Source organism: Alligator mississippiensis, chromosome 3 (assembly GCF_030867095.1).
Source record: "Alligator mississippiensis isolate rAllMis1 chromosome 3, rAllMis1, whole genome shotgun sequence".
Lineage (NCBI taxonomy): Eukaryota > Metazoa > Chordata > Crocodylia > Alligatoridae > Alligator > Alligator mississippiensis.
In genome coordinates this window covers 61160004-61180754 of record NC_081826.1, presented here as the reverse complement: position 1 = coordinate 61180754, position 20751 = coordinate 61160004, and the positions used below count along the sequence as shown (strand labels likewise).

Below are 20751 nucleotides of genomic sequence, written 5' to 3'. Positions count from 1 at the left end.
AATAAGGCAGGATTTTAAGTGTAAATGAATGGAAGGCTAAGCAAGTTCTAACTGAACCAATTTTTAATTGTTAAGCGACACAAAGACTTTCTGTTAACACACATGCACAAGGCTTGTGGGTCAATAAAGAAGTTATAAAGGGTTTAAAATTGTAACTACTTACCCTTTCTGGTATTTTTCATCACTAAAATAGAAGAGGCGGGAGATGTGGAAGAGGAATTCAACAAAGTAATGTAACACCAAAAGAACAAGTCCAAGATGAGTCAAGCTAAAAACACAAAAGCAAACCAAATATTTAAAACACTTAATAATCTATTTATTTTCACATGGAACATAAAATGGAAGCAAGCTAAAAAAAAAAAATGACTGGACTTACTTCAAAATATAGGCTCCAGCAATATGAAAAAGATAAAGTCCAATATAGACCAGTTGGCGAGGGATGTCTTCCTATTAAGCAGAAAGAAAGTTAAATGTGCAATGTTATCACATTCACTATTTCAGATGTCCCCTCTAGGCTGTTCAGACACAGTGGCTGCTTGCAGATGTTAGCACCCTCCCACCCCCCAATGGTACTTTACTTTAAACTTCACACCCTTCTGTGCTGAGCCCAGAGCATGCTCAGAGGAGGCATCACGTTAGGAGAACCCAGCTGGCCCAACATCTGTATATATTACGTGCTTTAGTGGGGCTTTTTGGGTGCTTTTATCTAATAGCTGATTGAAATCAGCTATTAGATAAAAGCACCAAAAAGTCCTGCTGAAGCACCTTATCTATGCACATGCTACAGAGCCAGGTGAAAGCACAAGTGCTGCTTCTTCCAGCAAAGCCCCCCTTCTTAAAAAAAATAAAAAATCTGCAAGCAGCCCTTACCACCCTTCCTTTCCTGGCAATCTGTTGTTTCAGTTACTTGATTTGATGCTCCGATTTACATTCAGGTATTGTTCACTAGTTTTACCACACCTGAACCTATCAGCTTAAATATGCTTCTGCTTGGAAAAAAAAAAAAAGAAAGTATCATTTAAACTCAGAAATGCTTTTTAAAGCAAGAGAAAAAATGTTGTCCATAAGGCAATTTTGGTAACTCTTGCCTCTCATTCTCCCCATAATATATTTTACTTACATGTCAAAGTAGTTAATACACCAAAATGATCTATTATACCACAGGTTTATTTACCTCATTATAATTATGGAAGTTTATTTCTTGCTCTGTTGAAAGTTTTACTTTTTTCTACAGGTGCTAAAAACAAAAGCTGACCAGAGCTTCTATTAATAAACTCAAAAGATTTTATGTACCAATACAATGCAAAGAATAAAAACATTTTAGAAATTTAAGATCGTTCTGGAATTTGAAATTTAAAACTCTATGCTCCTGCGTTATCCTGCATGCTGAGGGCAAAGTGAAGTTTTAATTAAATTGCAATACAGGTTGTGTGCACTAGCACCTCAGGTTGTGCTCTTAGGCAGCTGACACAGCATGGTAATTTAAAAAGGAAGGGAAGGACATAAACAGGCAGAAGGAACATAAATAACTCTATTGCACCTAGAGTAATACCTAGGCAGAATGAATTTAAAGAATAGGTAAGTCTATTGCAAATAACAACAATAAAAACAGCCACCAATTAAGTACACAAATCATAGTAAAACATTTTAATCTTGAAATGCTATACAAGGAACATGGAGATACAAACATCTTCAAGAAACCCTGAAGTTTTGGATAGGATTCCTAAAGTTTAGGCTTTCTTTTCACATATTAACTGGTGGAAATTCTGAAAACAGCCATTCTTCAAAGGTATGTTAAAACAGAGATGCAATCTGGTATCAACAAAAATTAGAAGGTGCAAATCTATAAACACACATGATATCCAAGACAAAATGTAGATAATGAGCCAAATGGGTAGATGGAAAAGACTGAAGAATCTGTCCATATTACAGCAGGGTCCCCTTTCACACGATAAAAAAATGCAGGCTCTTAGTACATTATAGGAGTAACTAGCGAATTCCCCATCAACAATGACCGGCGGGGGGGCAGATGGTGAGAGAGTGCAGCCATCCACCACCCCATGCCGCCACCTCCCAGGAGCAGGGAAAAAGCTTGTCCTGCCATCCCCCTCTGCCAGCACCCCATGCCACTGCCCTCCCCCCTCCCTGCTCCATCCCCTCTGTCACAGTGGTGCTCCGCACTCTGATTGGTTGTTTCGCTAACCAGTCAGAGGGCTCCAAGAGCATTACAGACAAACAGACTGACTAAGCCTTTTATTATATAAGAATTTTACAAATTATAATTTTTATTTTGCTAAACCACATCTAAGGAAATGGGACATTATTTTTGCTCATTACTTAAGGTCTCTGAGCACTAGCTGCTCTCTAATGTGAAAGATGAGCATAGAAGGAACACCCTCCCTGCCAAGCCCTGTGAGGAAGGCTGAGAGGATCTCTCATCTTTTGAGAATCAAGATTGAAAGAAAGTGTGATTCAGAAGTAAAAGAATCACAAACTACTGAAAAACTCCAAGAGAAGGAAATATGGAAGGGAATGGCTCAATTCCTCGCTCCCCTTGGGTGATAGGTTGCTCCAGCTGAAATTTTCCAGAACCAAAGGTTACTGCCCTGCTTAATCACTTAAACATCCACTGGGGGTTGTAGGTGGGTATATATACTGGAGCTCCATTGCATTTGAAAGCTAGTCTGAGTCTACCCCAACTGTGCACCTGGTTCAATAATATACCACACAAAAAGCCTTTCCTTTTGCAGAAGAGTTGAAAGATTCCCTCATCAACCCCATATTGTGGATGTCACCAGAATACACTAACGAGTCTAGAATGAGAAAAGCGAAAAGAATGGGTGAGGGAAAAATATCAGCCATAAGTATTATCAGCCAAATATCAGCTGTCCCATGCTGGGATAACTGGAGCTTTTCTCATAAGACAAAGACAGGCAGTGTTTACTAAAGTGCTAAGTAAAAAACTCACTAAACTAGTTGTGCGCTTAACCTCTGGCTTAGGGCCAAATCCAGCCGTTGGGTCCGTGTCATCTTGCCCATGGGACTCCCCATGTATCCAAAAATGTGGTGCCAGGAATATGGTGTTAGGACATGTTAGGACCAAATTCATGCTGGATCCGGCCTGCAGACTAGCCCTACAGGGAAGAAAGGCTGAGCACCACTGCAATAGACCAACCACTGTTCTAGTAGTTTACAAAGGCCTCCTCAAAAGTCTGCTAAGCAACATGCTCAGAATTCAAGCCATACCTCAATAAACTGTTACAACCAGCAGCTGATAGATCTTTCCTCAAAGCATTTTTTTAGATTGGAGAGGCCTGCAAGGGAGGATTGTGAGCTATAGGCTCATCTAAAAGGGGAGGTATTTCGATATTCTGCCTTCAGTCTGTTGCAAGTGTCCCTGCAAGACGAGGGACCCAGACTTTCACAAAGATCATTCACAAGAAGTTAAGCAAGAAATTCAGGGGACAACAGAAAGTTTTGAGTCTAGCATTTGTGCTGGCAGAAGGCAAGGATAGTTTCTCTGGCATGCAATCATTCCAAAAATACAACTGTTCTTGCAGGCAGAACCTAAAGAAGTTACAGCTGAACTTCACTGTCTTACTGTTTCACCCCAGTTATACATGGCATAATTCACAGCAAGTTACCCCAGATGCAGAGTTCCTTTGGTCTGAGGAGAATGGCTGACATTAAATGGGTGCCTTTTGCAGCTGCACAAGCTGCTTGGCCAGGCATGGCTATTTGAACTGCAAGCCAATCCTTGATGATCTTAATAGTGCAAAAAATCCAAAACCTGGACACAATGCACACAAATATAATTAAAAGGTTGGAAAACTGTTAGTGGGACAAACTTTTATATTAAAACTGACTAGTCTACATCAGTCAGTAGTAAAACTGAATGCTCAGTTTCCCATAAGTACAAAAGAGAACATAAAGTTATTGTAAAAATATTCAAAATTCATGAAAGAATTAGACACCCATAAATTTGTCAGAAAGATGAAATGTATGTTCCTTGTTGAAAGCGTGAAAACCTAATAATGGCAGCACTCTTAACTGGGTAATAAAAATGTTAGAACTAATTTTCATGTGTGCATGCCCACATACAACATAGGAAAGAAAATTATGTTATAGATAATGCAGGTTAAGACTTAATTCTTCAGTAAGTATGTCTTCTTTACTTAATTCTCCACAGAGAAGTATGTTTGCGATCAGATGATTGAATAAAATTAATTTTTAAATGGAGATGGGAGAGCAGGCCAAAACAGTAGATATATTAAAGTTAGCAGAATCTGACATTCACTCTATACTACTTATAGGAATTAAGTACTTTCTGTACTATTATTTTTAAGGATTCATGGAGAACAGGTGTGGCCTGATGGGCACAGCACTTATCTTGAAGGGAAAAGAAAAGGATATGGGAAACATAATCCCAGTCAGTCTACTGTGGATCCCTAAAACAAAAAAACCCAAAACAAACAAAAAAATTCTGATATAGATTAAGAATCAGTTTTTACATACCTAGACATCAGAGTTGATAAACATGGGTTTGACAGTAACGGACTGACACACTCTAATTTCCTTCTGACAGGGTGGCTAGCTGGCTAAGTAGATACAAGAAGAGCAGTAAATTGACATAACCTAACTCTGGTAAGGCTGCTGATACCATCACACATTATTTCGTATTTTTTATAGAAGCCAATAAAATATAGTCTAGATGTAATCAGAATCTGGTTAATCCCCTAAAACTGGTTTTAAGTTATTCTCAGAGTATTTATAACGATTTACAGTCCATCCAGGAAGACATTTGAAGTGGGGGGCCTTGCAAAGAAGCATCTTTTGCTTGGTTCTATTCAGTATTTTCATTAATAACATGGTTAATGGAATAAACACATGCAGATTAGGCTAGGAACAGTTGCAAGCAATATGGAGAACAGGATCCTATGAAAAACTGGATAAATACCATATTTTCTTGCATATCACACATCCTTGATAAGGCATGCACCTTGTTTTTGGAAGGCAGAAGAAAAAAAAAAGAGAGAACTTTTTTTGAAAATACCAGTAAGAAAAGAAAGAGGGAAAGGAACAAAAAGAAGAGAAAAGAGAAGAAAGGAGAAAATAGAAGAAAGAAAAGAAAAGAAGAGAGAAGAAAAAGGGGAGACAGAGGGGAGACAGAAAAAAGGAGAGGAGAGAAAAGAAGAAAGAGAGGAAGAGAAGAGAGAAAAAGGGTAAAAGATAGGGACCTATCAAATTCATGGTGGAAGTAGGGTGTGCATGGCAGCATATTTAATTTTGCAAGTTCCCCTGCATGCCCTCCCCTGGCACTGATTGGTGGAGGGGCCACACTTGCAGTCCTGATTGGCAGGGAGGCAAAAACTGCAGTTTTAAACTTAGAGCCATTTTTGTTGCCCCCACCAGTTGGCTGAGGAGTCCTGGGAGCCCTGCTGCTTGCTGCTAACCAGTAGAGACACAAAAACTGTGCCATGTTTCAAACCACGGTTTACACTTCCTTGGTGATTCATTACAGAAACACCTGCAGTTGCTGCAGGGAAGAGTGGGGGGAGAAAGGAAGGGGGTTATTACATGATTTTATCCCAATTTGGCAAGCAGCCCCAGTGGGAAGCCATGGGCTGGGCTCTGCAGTGCACAGCAAGAGTTGGAGGGTAGAAGGAGCTGTGAGGAGAGGGGCTCATGCTTTGCCCAGCTGTGCCCTGCCTGGCTGCTGGCCCCAGGGATGGGAAGGGGCAGCAGCAGCCAGTGCACGTGTGGCTCTGCCTGCCTGCCACATTGCTCCTGGAGCACCTAAGCAGCAATGCTGCACCCCTGTATAGACAGGTTGCCAGCTGCCCCAGCACTTCTGGCATGGAAGCCTAGCAGAGTTAATGCTGGGGGTGGGGGGTTGCTAGTGTAGCCAGTGGGCTCCAGAAAGAGCGGTATCCCCTACCCGCCCTTGGCACCCTGCAGCTCCAAGGGAGCACAGCCTCCCCACTAAGTGTAGGCTCTTGCCCCTGGAGAGCTCCATGTCTCCCACACCCACCTGCATGCAGGCTCCCCCACTGCCATGGAGAGCTCCGGCACTCATTGCAGGCAGAACTTCCCCACTCCTCCTAGCCCCACTCACCTGGCGCCCAGGGTCCCTAAATACATGGGGGAAGAAGGTCTGGGGAAAAGTGGGGAAACAGGGAGGCCCCAGGGGCATGAGAAAATGTGGCCCAGAAAGCCGTTCCCGATTGGCTCACTGGGGCCAGCATGCCCTGCTTACAGTCCACAGGAATTGTATCTTGCCCTGAATTCATCAGGGAAGCGAAAACCACAGTTTTAAACATGGCGCTGTTTTTGCTTCAGTGGTGGGGAGACAAAAACAGTGCCAAGTTTAAAGCTGCAGTTTTTGCCTCCTTGCCAATCAAAAGCAAGCTGCAAGCACAGCCCCTTCACTGATCAGCAGCAAGGGGGGGGGGAGGGGGGGAATGTCCAGAGACCTGCAAGATTAATGGTGCTGCTGCACTTGCACCATGAATTTGGTAGGTCCCTAGAAAAAGAGAGAGAGTGGAGAAAGGGAAAGAGGAGGAAGAAACTATGTGAACTGGCTGCCAGAGCCCAGCTACCCCCACTAGCAATGCAGGCGAGTAGTGTGGCACAGGGTATATGAAGCAGTGACTGCTGTTGCTGGTTTCCCTTCTCTTCCCTGTCCTCTTCCAGCACATCAGCAGGCACTGGGGGTGGGTCAGGAGAATACAGGCAGGGACGCAGTTTGCATTCTGCTAACCCTGCCCCTGTGTCAGTGGCTGTGTTTGTGAAGTGCTCAGCACCACCACAGACACGGGGGCGAGGTCAACAGAACGCAGGCCGTCCCTCTGCCTGTGTTCTCTTGATCCTGCCCCCAGAGCAGCAACTTAAAAAATAAATAAAAAAAATAAAAAAATTGTAAACATTTTCCTCAGCACACTTCCAGGCATGCCAAGGAGAATGTCTCCGCATACTACTAATTGGCACGCGTGCCAGGGGTTGCCTATCCCTGGTATATCCTGTTCTTGGATTTATTAAAGAGATGTGAGGTCTTATTCAACTCTACTTAGTGCCTATGGTGTCTCAGCTGGAATACTGTAATCACGTTTTAGGCACACACATTTTAAGAAAAGGTAGATAAACTAGAAATATTAGAAAGTAGTAGGAATAAGACTGTGAATTTTGCAAACTCAGAACAAGGCTCTCATCATTGGGCTAAAGTAGTGAGTCTCAACCAGGGTGCCACGAGATCTATTTAAAGGTGTCACACAATATTAGCAGTTAGGTGTATAAAACACCTACCTACACTTGGGTTCACAAGACAAATTCATAGATATGAAATAGACACTCACAGCATCACAAATATTCTGACCTGTTCTGGTCTTTAAGTTCTTGCAACAGAAGAATTGCTCTAGTATTTTTCCAGTCAAAATATAAGTAAAAGCTAAGAGACGGTATTTTCTAAGGGGTACCTTTCATCTAAAAAGGTTGAGAACCACTAGGCTAGAGTCATGCTCCCTCTTTTCTTGCTTTCTAGCCCAACGTTCTTGTATTCTTGGCTAGAGTGGAACAGCTTTAATTGGATGGGGAGGGAGAGGTGAGAGGGCATCACTCCACCTATATTTAACCCTGGGGTTAGGTCAGGGGTGGGCAAAATATGGCCTGGGGGCTGGATCCGACCTGCCAGGCCATTCTATCCGGCCTGCAGGGCCCCTGCAACCAGAAGCCCCTGTCTAGCAAAGGCTTCTGGCCTGGGACCATGGGGCTGCTCCTGGGTCCCTGTACCAGAGAGGGAAATGCAGCCCTCGACAGCTTGCCAAAACTCAGTAAGTGGCCCTCTGCTCAAAATAATTGCCCACCCCTGGGTTAGTTTAATCTTCTGTGGGAAAGGATTAAACTCCACTGAAAACTAGACTGAAGATAGTTCAGATATTCCACGTGAATATTCCTAGAACAAGTGCTCTAACGATTAAGCTACTGCATAAGAACCACCACAACAACTTCCTGTTCCTATCATGTTTTTAGCAACAGCAGCTGTTGCCATTTTACTTCATGTTGAACTCAATTCTGTTGATGTTAGGTGTGCTTGGAGTACACATCCTGGAATAGGTACCCCAGGGGATTTAGCCACTGCTTTGGTGAACAGACTTTGGTGAGAGACATGTCAAGGTGTTCTGCTCAGCCAAAACTGTAATTAGATCTGAATTTAGATTGCATCATATGGATTTAAAAAAAGTGTCTATCCTCAAAAGGTAAACTGAAGACATTTTCAGATTTAGCTATTTCAATTCCAAATGCAAGTACAGCTTTCAAGTTACTTCTAACATCAGCATGATCTGATGTGTATGCTGGGTCACTAAGTACACCAGGACAGTAGAGGGAACAATCACAAACACCCGATGCATCTTAGAACACACTGCAAAAAATGGATGCAGAGAGATATGATTTTCTAAGAGAAATTCAATCAATCAAGTTTGTGGGTTCATTATACTTCGTTACCATTGCAACAAACTCCTTAGTTTTCAGGATGAGGGTTTCCTGTTGCTTGAGGTATCACAAAAAAGTAAAAGCAAGTACTCAAGCAATAAAAAAAAAACAACATCCTGACTTATTTTGGATAATATTTAGATTAGTACTTTGATTAAACTTGAAAACAATATGCAGAATTAGCCTTTTAGGCAACTGCACACAAAAGTGTGCACTGTGCTTTATTGTGCTAACTAGTTAACAAGCAATGCTCAGCATCAATAAGTTGGTATGTTAGTGACTACTCAGGCTAAGATCTATTTATATAGCAAGTGCAAAACTAATGTTCTGCCAAGTTGCTAGCCATAAAAAAAAAGCATTAACTCAAAATACTTCCATCCCAAACCTAAAAAATGATCATGTCACTACTAACCTAGTCAAATCTGTGGCAGCTGACAAGAAATTCAGGGTTCAAAAGTATTCTGTGACCAAAAACTACATTTGGGGAAGAAATGGACATGTTCCAGTAATGAAACAGTAAGTGTCCAAAATCTCTTATCGATACTCAGTTTACCAATTCTAAACCGCAAAATAGTTAATTCTCATTCCAGTTTCCATCCTTACCAAACACTGATTTAATTCAAATCTCATAAAGATGAATCGAGAAAAAAACCATAATCATTTCTCTTGGCAGCCTCTCACACATTGACACAGATAGGAGAGCAGAATGGAATCCAGCATGACCTTGCATAAGGGAGTCCTTGTAGTGGGTAAACTGCTAGCCCTCATCATTCTTCAAAGAGTGGAGGTACCCATAAACACAGTTCAGCTACTTTTATCAGATTTCAAATAGAATCAGGAAAAATCACTTGGTTATGCAACTTCAGTGAATATATTTAGTAAATTAGAACAGCTGAAGTTTATCCTTTTTTCAGAAAGAGATGAAAGAGTATTAACAAGACTAGAAAGTGCTTCTATTGAAATCAATGGAAGATTTGTCATACAATCAGATTCCAATGAAGAGAAGACACATTGTTGCAGTACTGAGATCACTGCTGGAAAGTATCTTAATGAAGTTCTGAACTTTTCAAACAATTTGGTAGCTCTAACTAACAGTCCTGTGAATCTGTTTCTAAGGCGATGCATGACTGAAGAGCAGAAAATCCACATTTTTCTTTTCTGAAAAAAGGCTGGTCATTAAGAACATGTGGCTATTTTCTCCAATGTTTTTCAAGATCCCTGGCATGTGATATATATAATTTCAGAAGACAGGCCTGATAATCAACTTGGTTTGCTAAACCATCTCCAAATTTTAACATGAAGCAGTTTTAACTAATACTGTTTCTTCTCTTCTGCTTTTGGAAGACAGATAGTTGGCTAAGACACTCTAGGAAACAAAGTGATTTCAGTGAAACTAGAATCTATTTTCCTAGTGTAGCTCCAACTCCAAACTAAACACAAGGTGTGCAAGTTTCTGATCTCCATCAGAGTACCCATACTGGTAGCAATGCATTGGGATATTAAAATGTTCCAAAACTAAAAGTGGGCATTCCTTGCTGGGAGTGGGGGGAGTGGGAGGAGAGAGACTGCAGCCTCAATTATTATCATGACTAGGGATCTCCGTAAATCACACTGGAAGTGTCCCCCAGCAACAGCTTCTTTAATGCTTTCATTTCACTGCTTCCCCCCCACCCTCCGATTGGCAGATGTTTTAAAGTATGCTGCGGTTTTTCCTTCTTTGGGGACCAGTGGCAAATGGGTTGGCTGGCAGGGCCCTTCCACCAATCAGGGGAGGAAGAGGTGGTAAGCAGTGAAATGAAAAACATTAAAGGGGTCACTGCAGGGGGAACTTCCAGTGTAATTTATGGAGATCCCTAATCATGACATAGACAGTGATTTTCAACCAGAGTGCCATGGCTCCCTGGTGTGCTTTGAGATCCTTTCAAGCGCCTCAAGTCTAAAAAGATGTTAAGAACAACTGGTGTTCCTTGCTTGTTAGGATACTCCTGTAAGAGGGACGGGAGCAGGGATCTGATATTTCAATGTTAAGTGCCTGAAAAACAACAAACTTGGTAGACATCTTTGTGCAGCAGAAAGAATGGAAAGATGCAAAAAAGGAAAATAGAGACACAGCAATAACTGAGAGGTATTAGAACCATTAGTTCCACTCATCAGCTCCTGTCACAATTCTTTCAGAGTTCTTAATTTGTATAATCAACATAATTTGAAGTTCTCTGTTGAACCTGCTTTAGTTAGTACATACCTAGAAGTTCATAAAGGTGATAATATCTAAGAGCAACAGCTTTTCAGCTGCTGCATCATAGATTATACAGAAGGAAAACATCTGCCCAGAGGTTGTCTGCTTTGACTTGAAAAATGTATTAAAGTGGTCTTTTAGACTCATCACCATTTATAAGACTTGAAACTGAAACTAACTTTTGGAAAGAAAAAAAATTCCATGTTTCTGAAGACAACAAGTTATATTACTGAATTCCTATCTATATGCATCTCAAGGTCAACTATAATGGCCTGCATACCAAGCTTGCCTTTAGATGGTAAAACCTTGCAGCATTCTCCCTTTGCTGAACACACATACATATGCTGTTTCTTACGGTTCTTTGCCTTATCTGAGGCAGATGACAATCTCTTTCAGAGAAACCTATTCATGACTCCCCAAAGCTGGCAAATTTGGCAATCTTCACTGCCTAATCTGTATGAATTCTCAACCATTAAACAATTTTGTATTAGGACCTTAATTGGCAAGAATTAGTTGTCTTCAATAGTAACAAATATTGTTACAGTAGGAAAACTACGAACTGTGAGACTTCAGAGTTGAACTGACTGTGCCATTACTTGAATGTGGTGGAAATAAATGACCCAAAGCTATAAAGGTAGTTTCTTGTTTTTCTAACAACTGATTAAAAAAAAAAAAAATACTTTTACCATCTGTTAAAATGGAAAATGCAAAGAGAACTGCAAAATCAGAACTTCAAGTGATACAACAGAATTGCAATCCAACTTTGCATCAGAGGAACTGCTTTGAAGTAATATTAGAGTGCAAGCTCCCACAGACAGAACAGACATGTTCACAAAGTAAACACTGAAGTAACTGCAGGTATTTAAAAAGACTACTTGAAATTTATTTTTAAGTAATATATTCCCCAGTAAGCAGATGGTTCTCTCATAAGTTCTCTATGAATACAGAAAAACCAGAAGTATGTTTGTTTCTTGTGGACCAAAATATATCAATTAATATGATTATATAAATGTATATGCTTGCATATCAAATCCCTTCCCTGACACACTTAATAGTAAAAGTACTGCTGTTTTAACATGAGATTTTTTTTTTTTTTTTTGCTTACCTTTTTAGTTTTCTGGAAGTACAGTTCCGGAAAAGCATGAAACCAGTATGCCAACTGAGAGATGTAGAAAAATTTCATTTGAAATCTGCATGAGACAGCAAGAAAATATATACAGTAAGTCTGTTTGGTAACTATATTCCTAGTTCAAATGTTCTAAAAAGTTTTCCTGCAAACTTCTAAAACCTATGGATAAACAACAAGAGGAATGCACATTTTTCTCATTAATAAAAACATTTCATTCTTCCCAGAAGTTATTACAAGAAATGGCTAAATCTTATTAGCAACTTCCCTCTCTGCCATGCAGAAATTTGATTTCTGGATGTTCCAAATGAGGAGAGCAGCAAGTTTTTGCATCATATAATGACATATTTAAACCACTACCACAGTTCTGCCCAGTAGTTGGTCTAAGCCATGAACCAAAACTGTACTATAAATCTTAGATAATTATTACTTTCCAACATTCTGGGGAAAAAAAAAGCCTTACGGAATCAGAGTATGAGGGTAGTCCTTCCACAAAGACGTTGGATCGGATACGTAGTTCTCCTGAAAACGGATAATGCTACTGATTACCGTTTTTAGTTTAGAAATCATACTCCAAAATCCATATACAGAAACAAAATGCTCAAGATGCACCCACATGTGTGGGGGGGGGATTGGGGTGGGGGGGGTGGGGGGTCAGTCAACTTAAAACTACAGCAGTATCATACTATCAGTAAGCTTCTTTAGTTACATAAGCCTTTAGCATTACTCTGAGTAAGAAGAGTTTCCAGAAGCAGAAGTCAAGCTTAGTAAAGAATAAATATTTCAAGTTTTGCTTTTTGAAGACCCTCAAACTCCCCAAGTATTAACAAAGCCTCACAATATCCAAAAATGAGAACCATGTTTACTATATTTACTCAAATCTGAGGTGAGATTTGCCCCCATATCTAAAAGTCTAATTACTGGTGGTGATGGGAGGGGTTGTATAATTGTTCTTAAAAATAATAAACTAGAAGTAATTTACTCAGTCAGATTGCAATGAAGGGTCAAAATAAATACAGATGAAGAGTCCTGTGTCTATTTCTAACTTGCTGTTCAAAAGACAAAGCCAAGGATTCAGGAGTGAGTGCTACCGATATTTAGCTACAATCGAGATCTAAGAGGATTTTGCAAAGGATTAGTCTTTGCTCCAATAAATGGATGAGCACTAGAGGAAGTTATTTTCTTACTGCAAACAACTGAGATCCAACACTATAAATGCAAGATAAGACATACTTACGGAGACAAGAATACTCGCTCCCCAAACACAGGAGAAAAAGTAGAACACGCTCAGTTGTCCAGATTCATTAAACTTGCTATGCTTCGTTTTAGAAAAGTGCATTTTCCTGTTAATTTTCTAAAACAGAAGTTATGAATTGAGAAATGTGTTAAAACAAATGTACTTCAGGTGTTACATGTCTTATTTTTCACACAGTATCTTAAATTGAAATTAAGATATTCCATGATCATACATTCTAATTTTTAAAACTTATTTTAAATGTTAAAAAATGTAATAGTAACTGATGTTTGTCATCTTAATAAAGATGATGAATATTTTGTACTTACATCCAACACATATTCTTGAATAATGGCATGTACGATTATTGCTACCAGCATGTAGAAGAAAATTGTAGCCAAGTCTTTGAAACCATAGTAATAGAGAGAGACAGTTTCTGCAGATTGTTCTTCTGAAGGACAAAAAAACCCCAGATTTTAAAGAGTTAAATACTAGGATCTCATTTAATCCAGTTATTAATAAGTGTATTTATTTCTCAAAGAAGTATTTTTCAGATAAGAGATTAAGATATTAGTGTGTACCGAGTATAAACTAAATTTAAATCTATGGTCTGTCATCACTGGCTAAGTCAGTGGGGGCCCAAACTTTTTTGTAGGTGTGCAACAAATTAGCCCTGCACCCTCCCCAAGTGCTACTCTGCTCCCCTTTCCTGGTCTAATCTTCTGTCTGCTCTGTGATGATCTGCTGCTCTGCTGTCTGCTTCCTGCCCTATCTGCCACTGTGCTGCCTGCCCCCACTCCTGGGATAAACCAGTAACCTTAACTTCTACTAATTATCTCCATCCCACAACTTAACACAGAACTATTTCTGGAAAGAATTAAAATTAAAATATAATTAATGCATTTAAGCAAGCTAGCAGAATTCTTTAGAAGGGGCACTGTTAACATTTGAATAACGTGTCTCCCTCTTATTAGTACAACTTGCAGAGACAGAGTTTTATGGATAAAGTTGCTAAATGCATTCACACTTATCTGAATGCCTGTCTCATATCTAGATGTATGCAGAAACTAGGCATGTTGATACCATTTTATTGATGATAAGCACAACAAAACAGCATTAACATTTTATCACAGAAGCAATTTTAAACTCTATCCTTTGAAATTAAGAATGGGTCAATTTATGAAGACTATAATTCTCTCTACCCCACTGGTATCTAAACTCCCTAAAGAAACCCACCTGTGGCAGGAATTGTAACATTGTACTGAAGTGTAACAAAAATGACTGCTGCTTTTGCTGTAATCTGAAAGAAAAGAACAAAAATGAGTACTACAAGTTCTAAATTATCAATGGACCATTGGCAACATATTTATTAAGCAGAAAACACCTATGTGATCTCAGCAGGGCAGGAGAGAAACACACACTCAAGACAAAATTAAGGAAAGAAACTTCCTATCATCTCAGAGTCCGTTGGACTGACTTTCAAGTTAGAATAAACAGCCTTACCCAAAAGCCAATTCATACAATACAGGCAGGCTATTTGTGGAACTGAGCATTTTCAGAATATTTAAAACACAACTCTCAGGCTTCTCCAATACTGCACATTTACCAGTTAGCCCTTTCTACTATATTAAACTAATAATGTGAACTGCAGTTCCTTTCTTAATACACACTAATTTAGCTTAGTGATTCAGCTAATCTGAAGGAAGTCAGTTGTTTCCTACAACCCAGTTTCACCTATTTTTAGGCAAATACGTTAGCCAGTTTTGAAAGCCATTCTGAGGTCAAACCCCATTTTCAAAATACACCACCCATGCTACAGATGAAAAAGGAGAAGAGAACCAATAGAAAGAACAGAATGAAGAGGCTGATAGACCATTTTATGTTTACCAGTTCAGGAAAATAGCTAACAGACTCAGAAACTGCTAAGCGTCATACAAGCAAGGTGAATGGAATGAAGTTATAGCAGTGACACTATGTATGCTGAGCAAGAAGTAAAACCATGATAAGTAGAAACAAGTTATGAGAAGTGAGTAGTCAGTAAAGAAAAAAAAAAAAGTAGATCTGTTCCAACTTTCAAGCAAAAACTGTGGTTAATAATAGCCATATTGGAAAAGGCTTCAGTGGAGCCCACCTAGTATCCCCAGGCCCAACCATTTCATTTAAAAACAAGCAAGAATAAAGAAGTTAAAACACTGAAAATGAAGAGATTTAAGGAATCTAAACAATCCCCTCTTCTGCAATTAGTCACACTTACATCATCCAATATTTGGCCCTAGACATTGGACAGTGAATTTACAAAGGTCAAAATATCTTAAAATCATAAATACGCATTTCCTATTTAAGAGAACAAGTATAGACAGACTCTGAGAAATCCTTTCATTTTGGAATAAAACGTTGAAGAAAGTAGTAAGTGCTGGAAGCAAGGTCAACTGAGGTACAACTGAGGTACAACTGAGTGGGGTAACTCTGTATTTGTTCCATATCAAAATAAGTTTACAGAGCTTGGAAAAGCTTGGTCAGAGCTTGACCTTTTTGTGGGGACTGAAAGAACTGCAAATTACACCCCCTTCCCCCAGCAAATTAAAAAAAAACCCCAAAACACCTTACATTCCAGTATACAAATAGGTTTACAACGTTAGCAAAATCAGTTAACAGCACAAACAAGATACTATACCACTGGTTTTGAGAAGAGTAAAAAGCAGTCAAAAAGGTAAACAGGACCTCTGTACAACCACAACCTTCCTATTCAAATATATCAATAAGATGGAGATTTATGTGCCATAGCAAGCAAGAGTTGTTACCTCTCACCCGCTTTTCTGTAGCACGCTCCAATTCCTAGGATTATGTGGCATATTTTACCTAAAAAAAATCCCTGCCACTGCAGCGACCCCAGGGCATCACGTGTGTCCTTGTCTCTCCTGCTCTCTGCTAAAGCAGTCTGAAAGGCTCTTGAGTTTTTTGTACAAGAGCCTCCCAGTTTATGTCAGGCAGCTCTGGTGTTTGTGGAGTGTCTGCATGTGGGGAGAGAGGGAGGGCAGAAGAACAGATATTCTTGCAGATCCTTTTGAACCCAAGTGGGCCCTTTTGCCTGCAACAACCTATGCGATCCCTTCTAGTCTAGACCTGGTATTTGCCAACCAGACAGATGCTAACAAAAAGGAACTCTTGGGTGCCAACACAACACTTACAATGTGCTGAAAACAGATCCTGAAAAGCCGCCGCGTTCAGATTTTTGCCCAAACGAATCCGCTCTTCCCATCAGAAGCAAACTGCCCTTGCCGCATTTAGATAGCAAAGGAAAAAGTAGCTCCCTTGCTCAAAAACGCCACGGAGCAATGGGGCAGGTCGAATCATAGGAAGCGAGGGTTGGAAGGGACTGGACCGCAAGAGGTCATCTAGCCCAGAGGATCTCAGTCATTTTTTTTTCCAGGGCCCATTTGTAAACACGGACAGCCAGTTCCAACCCAACGTCCCCACTCTAAGCCACCGTGCTGCACCCCCAGATCCCAGCCTCCCAGTGCGCAGGGTGGGGGGGCCTCCAAGCAGCCTTGCAGGCTGGAGCTCTGCCAGCCTGCACCAGAAAAGCCACACTTCCCCACGTGTCGCTTTTAAAGGAGAATCCATTTTTAAAGTTTTTTTGCCACCCTTTCCAATATTCTCGCAACCCGCCCATTGGGAAACACTGACCTAGTCCAACTCCCTGCTCGGGCCCAATTTGAGGGAGCTGCGGCCTCCTCAGGCAACAACTACATGGAACCAGAAGAGGCAAAACGAGAGCCCCCGCATCCCCATGCAACGCATCAGTTTGGGAGAAGGAGATTGAGGGCGTGTGAAGCCTCAGCCCCCGCCGGGCTCTGCCCATGCCTTCAGCGCTGTCCCGGGCACCCGCCTCCTTGACACCTGCCAGGCTCCCCAACGCCTACGCCCCGGGGTGGGGGTGGGGGGGCGCGGGGCGTTGTGCAAGTCATCACCACCACCGTTCCCCCCCCCCCCTCCGCGAGCCGGACGGGAGGGCGGGGGGGGGGGCCGGGACCTCCCCGCCCAACCCCGCCCCGGCCGCCGCGCTACTGCCACGTAACCGGACGGCCCCGGCCCCGCCCCCCACAGCCCCGACGGCTCAGCAACACCCGCGCCGGGGCGAGCGTGCGCGGGGCACCACGGGATGGACACGGGCACGGGCGGCAGGGACGGACAAGGGCTCACCTCGAACATGAGGCCGAGCAGGAAGACCATGGCCACGCAGGACACGATGTCCGCGTGGTTCTGTACCACAAACTCGTGGCTCAGCACGGGCGGGTTCTTGTTGCTCTTCTTGCGGATCGCCATGGCGGGCCCGCGCCGCTCTGCCGCTAGCGCAGCCCCTTGCCGCCGCGGCCAGGAAGAGGCAGAGGGGACAGGGGAGGTGCCCGGCGCGCCCCGCCCCGCCCCGCCCCGCGCGCGGCCCCGGGCCCCGCTTCCGCCTCGCGCCGCCCCCGGCAGCGGCAGCCCGCAGCGACCCCTGGCGGCCGGCGGCCGGGAGCGCAGCGAAGCAGGGCCACCCCTCGCGCGGTGCAGAGCAAACTAAGGAGCCCTCCGCGCGGGCGGGGCAGCGGTGGGGGTCCTGTGCACGGCCGCTCGCCAGGCTTTCCCCGCTGCCAGAAGGAAGAGCGGTCTTGAACCACGCCCGGTTGCCGTGAGGAGCTGCTCAAAAGCCTTTGCAGAAATGCATCCAAACGGAGGGGAGCAGAGTCCCCGTGTGACTGGCCAGCTCCCGAAGGGCGGTCAGAAGCGCAGCAAATGAGGGGTGGGAGGGGGCGCAGGACGTGCCTCCAGCCCCCTGCTCAAAGCAGGACCAGCCCCAACCAGATCATCCCAACCCAGGCTTTTTAAAACCCGCCTAGACAAACCTCCAAGGCTGGAGTTTCCACCACCTCTCTGGGTAACTTGTTCCAGTACCTGACTACCCTCCTCCTGAGGGAGTTTTTCCCTACCATCTAACCTCAACTTCCCTTGCTGCAACTTGAGACCATTGCTCCTTGTCTGCCATCTGCCACCACTGAGAACACTCTAGCTCCATCCTCTTTGGAGCCACCCTTCAGGTAGCTGAAGGCTGCTATTAAATCCCTGTCTTCTCTTCTCCAGAATAAATAAACCCTGTTCCCTCAGCCTCTCCTAAGTAAGTGAGGCAGAACTCAATTTTTATTTTTTAATAGTTTCGACAGCTAAAATAAACATTTTTAAAGCATTTCTTTCAGTGGTGACACATAGGGGTTGTCTGAGGGTTGGGTTTGGCCATGGGGGGACCACCCCCCCTCGGTTGCTGACAGGACACGTCCCCCTTGACTAAGATGACATCAGTCGCCCATGATTTCTTTTGATTTTTATGGATTTAATTTTTCAGGGTTGTGTGAAATGACTAAATTATCTGCCGCCCATGCCTAATGACAACATACTGTTAAAAGCTTTATAAAATCACATTAAAATATAAAAAGAAAATATCCATAAATCAGAACAGTATACCTACTTTAAATCATTCTGTTCATTTGGTAGTACATTCATAGAAGTGAAAAAATTAATAAATTAAACCCTTTTTTTGTTAGTTATTGGAATGCATAATTTGCTAGATCCAGCAGACTAATCCAGATTTCAAAAGCTTTCCAAATTTAAATCTATGTCTTTATTGTAGTACAAAAAAGTTGGGCTGTTCAAGTCAGTCTTCAGAGAGGCGCATGCAATATTGTCTTGAACTTTTCTGAACAAACTAAATAATCTTTCTGCAAACACTGAGATTGCTGGCACTGTGAGTGCACATAATGCCACATGGGCCATGACAGGCAGTAAATGGGTCTCACTTTTCCAATAATCAAGTACTGTTGTGTTGCTATAATGGCATTTCACGTGCCATGGGCAGGTCAAAGTCGTACTTGAACTCGTCAGCCTTGCAAGTGAAAATACACAGAATATTTTCAGAGTCACTATAACTGTGTGACATCTGAGCCTCAATAAATGGGTCAAACACTTTACAGTTAGCAAAGGCAGATCCCAATCCATAACGTGTCTGGTACACTGTAGGATAGGATTGCCTTCAGTTTGCTTTGAAATTGTGAAGCAAATCATTCATTGCAGATGAAAGGGGTGGCTATCTATAGCGCATTGTCCCCTAGTTCTTCTTTCAAAGCATTATTTATATCAGCATTAACTTGTCGATAGCAGTTAAGCAGAGAGTTAATGTGATGTATCAGGGGTGCATTTGTTTCCATTTGCAAATGAACAATATGGTTCCCCAAAACCACATGAGCAAAAGATACCTTGCAGTAGTTCTCATTGGTTTCCATTTTCCTTGACCATCCCGCATAGTTTTGTTTTCTTTATTTACATCTTGTTGTTTAGTAAGAAAGTCTGTCACGCTGTCCCAATAGGCATGAATGCATTTTGCTGCAGCAAGCCAGGAAAACTAGTGAGGTTGCACAATGGGGAAGGGGGGGGGGGGGACACATGCAAATCCAATGGACTTGTGTTGTTTCTGGCACAGACTTATAAAAAATGGTCACATTTGCTTGTCGAGATGTTTAAATATTCCTAGAAAAGGTACCACAAATCCATTAATGTTGTGGAACTTGTTTGTTTTTAATGCAAGATCAATGGCCACATGCAAAAGATGAGCAATGCACATAGAATGTGCAGTTACTGCAGTAGATGTGGAGGCATTTCTTTCAAGTCCTTCACAAGGTATTTGCGTGTATATTGTGGAGTCACTGTTGATTGTCACAGTTTTCTCACATTTGGCTGTACTCTCTCAACACATCTTGAATCCAAACTGAGATGATCCCTGCATTGCACTGAAGAACAGAGGATTTTAACTGAATTTTATTTACAGACTTATTTTTATCACAGTAGAACACTGCAAGGGTGTTAATTGCTGGCTGTCCTGCAAGCTCAGGGGTTTCTTCAATTACTAAAGAAAATTTCTCATCACTCAAAAGTTCTTTAATCCCTGGTTGGCAGTGGGTGCAAACTTCAGATAAGTATTTTTCTTCCAGCTGACAACATTCTGAGCAAGTACAATGTGCTGGTGTATATTTGTGAAGCAGAGCAAATAAATAGCATGAACCCTGGGCCACATTAATACAAAAAGCACAACATGCATACCAGATCGTGAAGGAAATCCGCTGCTTCTTCCTTCCGTTGTCTCATTCTTCCCAAACAGGCTTCCATCGTAACCTGTGTTGTTTTTGTTTGACTTGCTTTTAATTTCAAATGAGTCTTGTTGTTCAAGTGTTCAAAAATGTGATTTGCCTGTTGGGTGACTTCTTTCTTACAAACCCCATACCAAGCAGCCTGTGGCCCTGTCCCACTCCCCGCTGAGGCCCTGCGGCTGCACATTGCAGCCCTGGGCCCCAAGTATGCAGCCTCAGCCCCACTCAACTCCCTCCCTCCCTACGGAGGCCTCAATCCCCACCTTCTCCCCCACACTTACCTGCAGGAGCTGCTCTCCAGAATGCATGGCAGCCATGTGCATATATGTACATGGTGCCCCCTGCCTGACCACCCTCTTCCAACACTCCCTTCTAACACCCTCCAGGCTGGAACTCTGCTATCCTGCAGAGGGCTCCTCAAAACTGCAAAATCCGCAGGTTTCTCTGGTAAAATGAGAAGTCCGTGTTTGGCTCCAGTAAAAGGTAAAATCCG

At 42.3% G+C, this 20751-nt stretch overlaps 1 protein-coding gene across 1 annotated transcript in view; it reads right to left on the bottom strand.

Annotated features, from left to right (window-relative positions):
- Nucleotides 1-17491, bottom strand: part of TRAM1 (translocation associated membrane protein 1) — a 29238-nt gene extending 11747 nt beyond the window's left edge. The window contains exons 1-8 of the mRNA XM_014606801.3: nt 17287-17491; nt 14320-14383; nt 13413-13534; nt 13087-13203; nt 12313-12371; nt 11829-11913; nt 377-447; nt 164-268 (exon numbers count right to left, since the gene is read on the bottom strand). Coding sequence (XP_014462287.2) covers nt 164-268; nt 377-447; nt 11829-11913; nt 12313-12371; nt 13087-13203; nt 13413-13534; nt 14320-14383; nt 17287-17409 — 746 coding nt within the window. The 5' untranslated portion in view covers nt 17410-17491. The remainder of the gene's footprint in view (nt 1-163; nt 269-376; nt 448-11828; nt 11914-12312; nt 12372-13086; nt 13204-13412; nt 13535-14319; nt 14384-17286) is intronic.
- Between the last annotated feature and the right edge of the window lie 3260 nt (nt 17492-20751).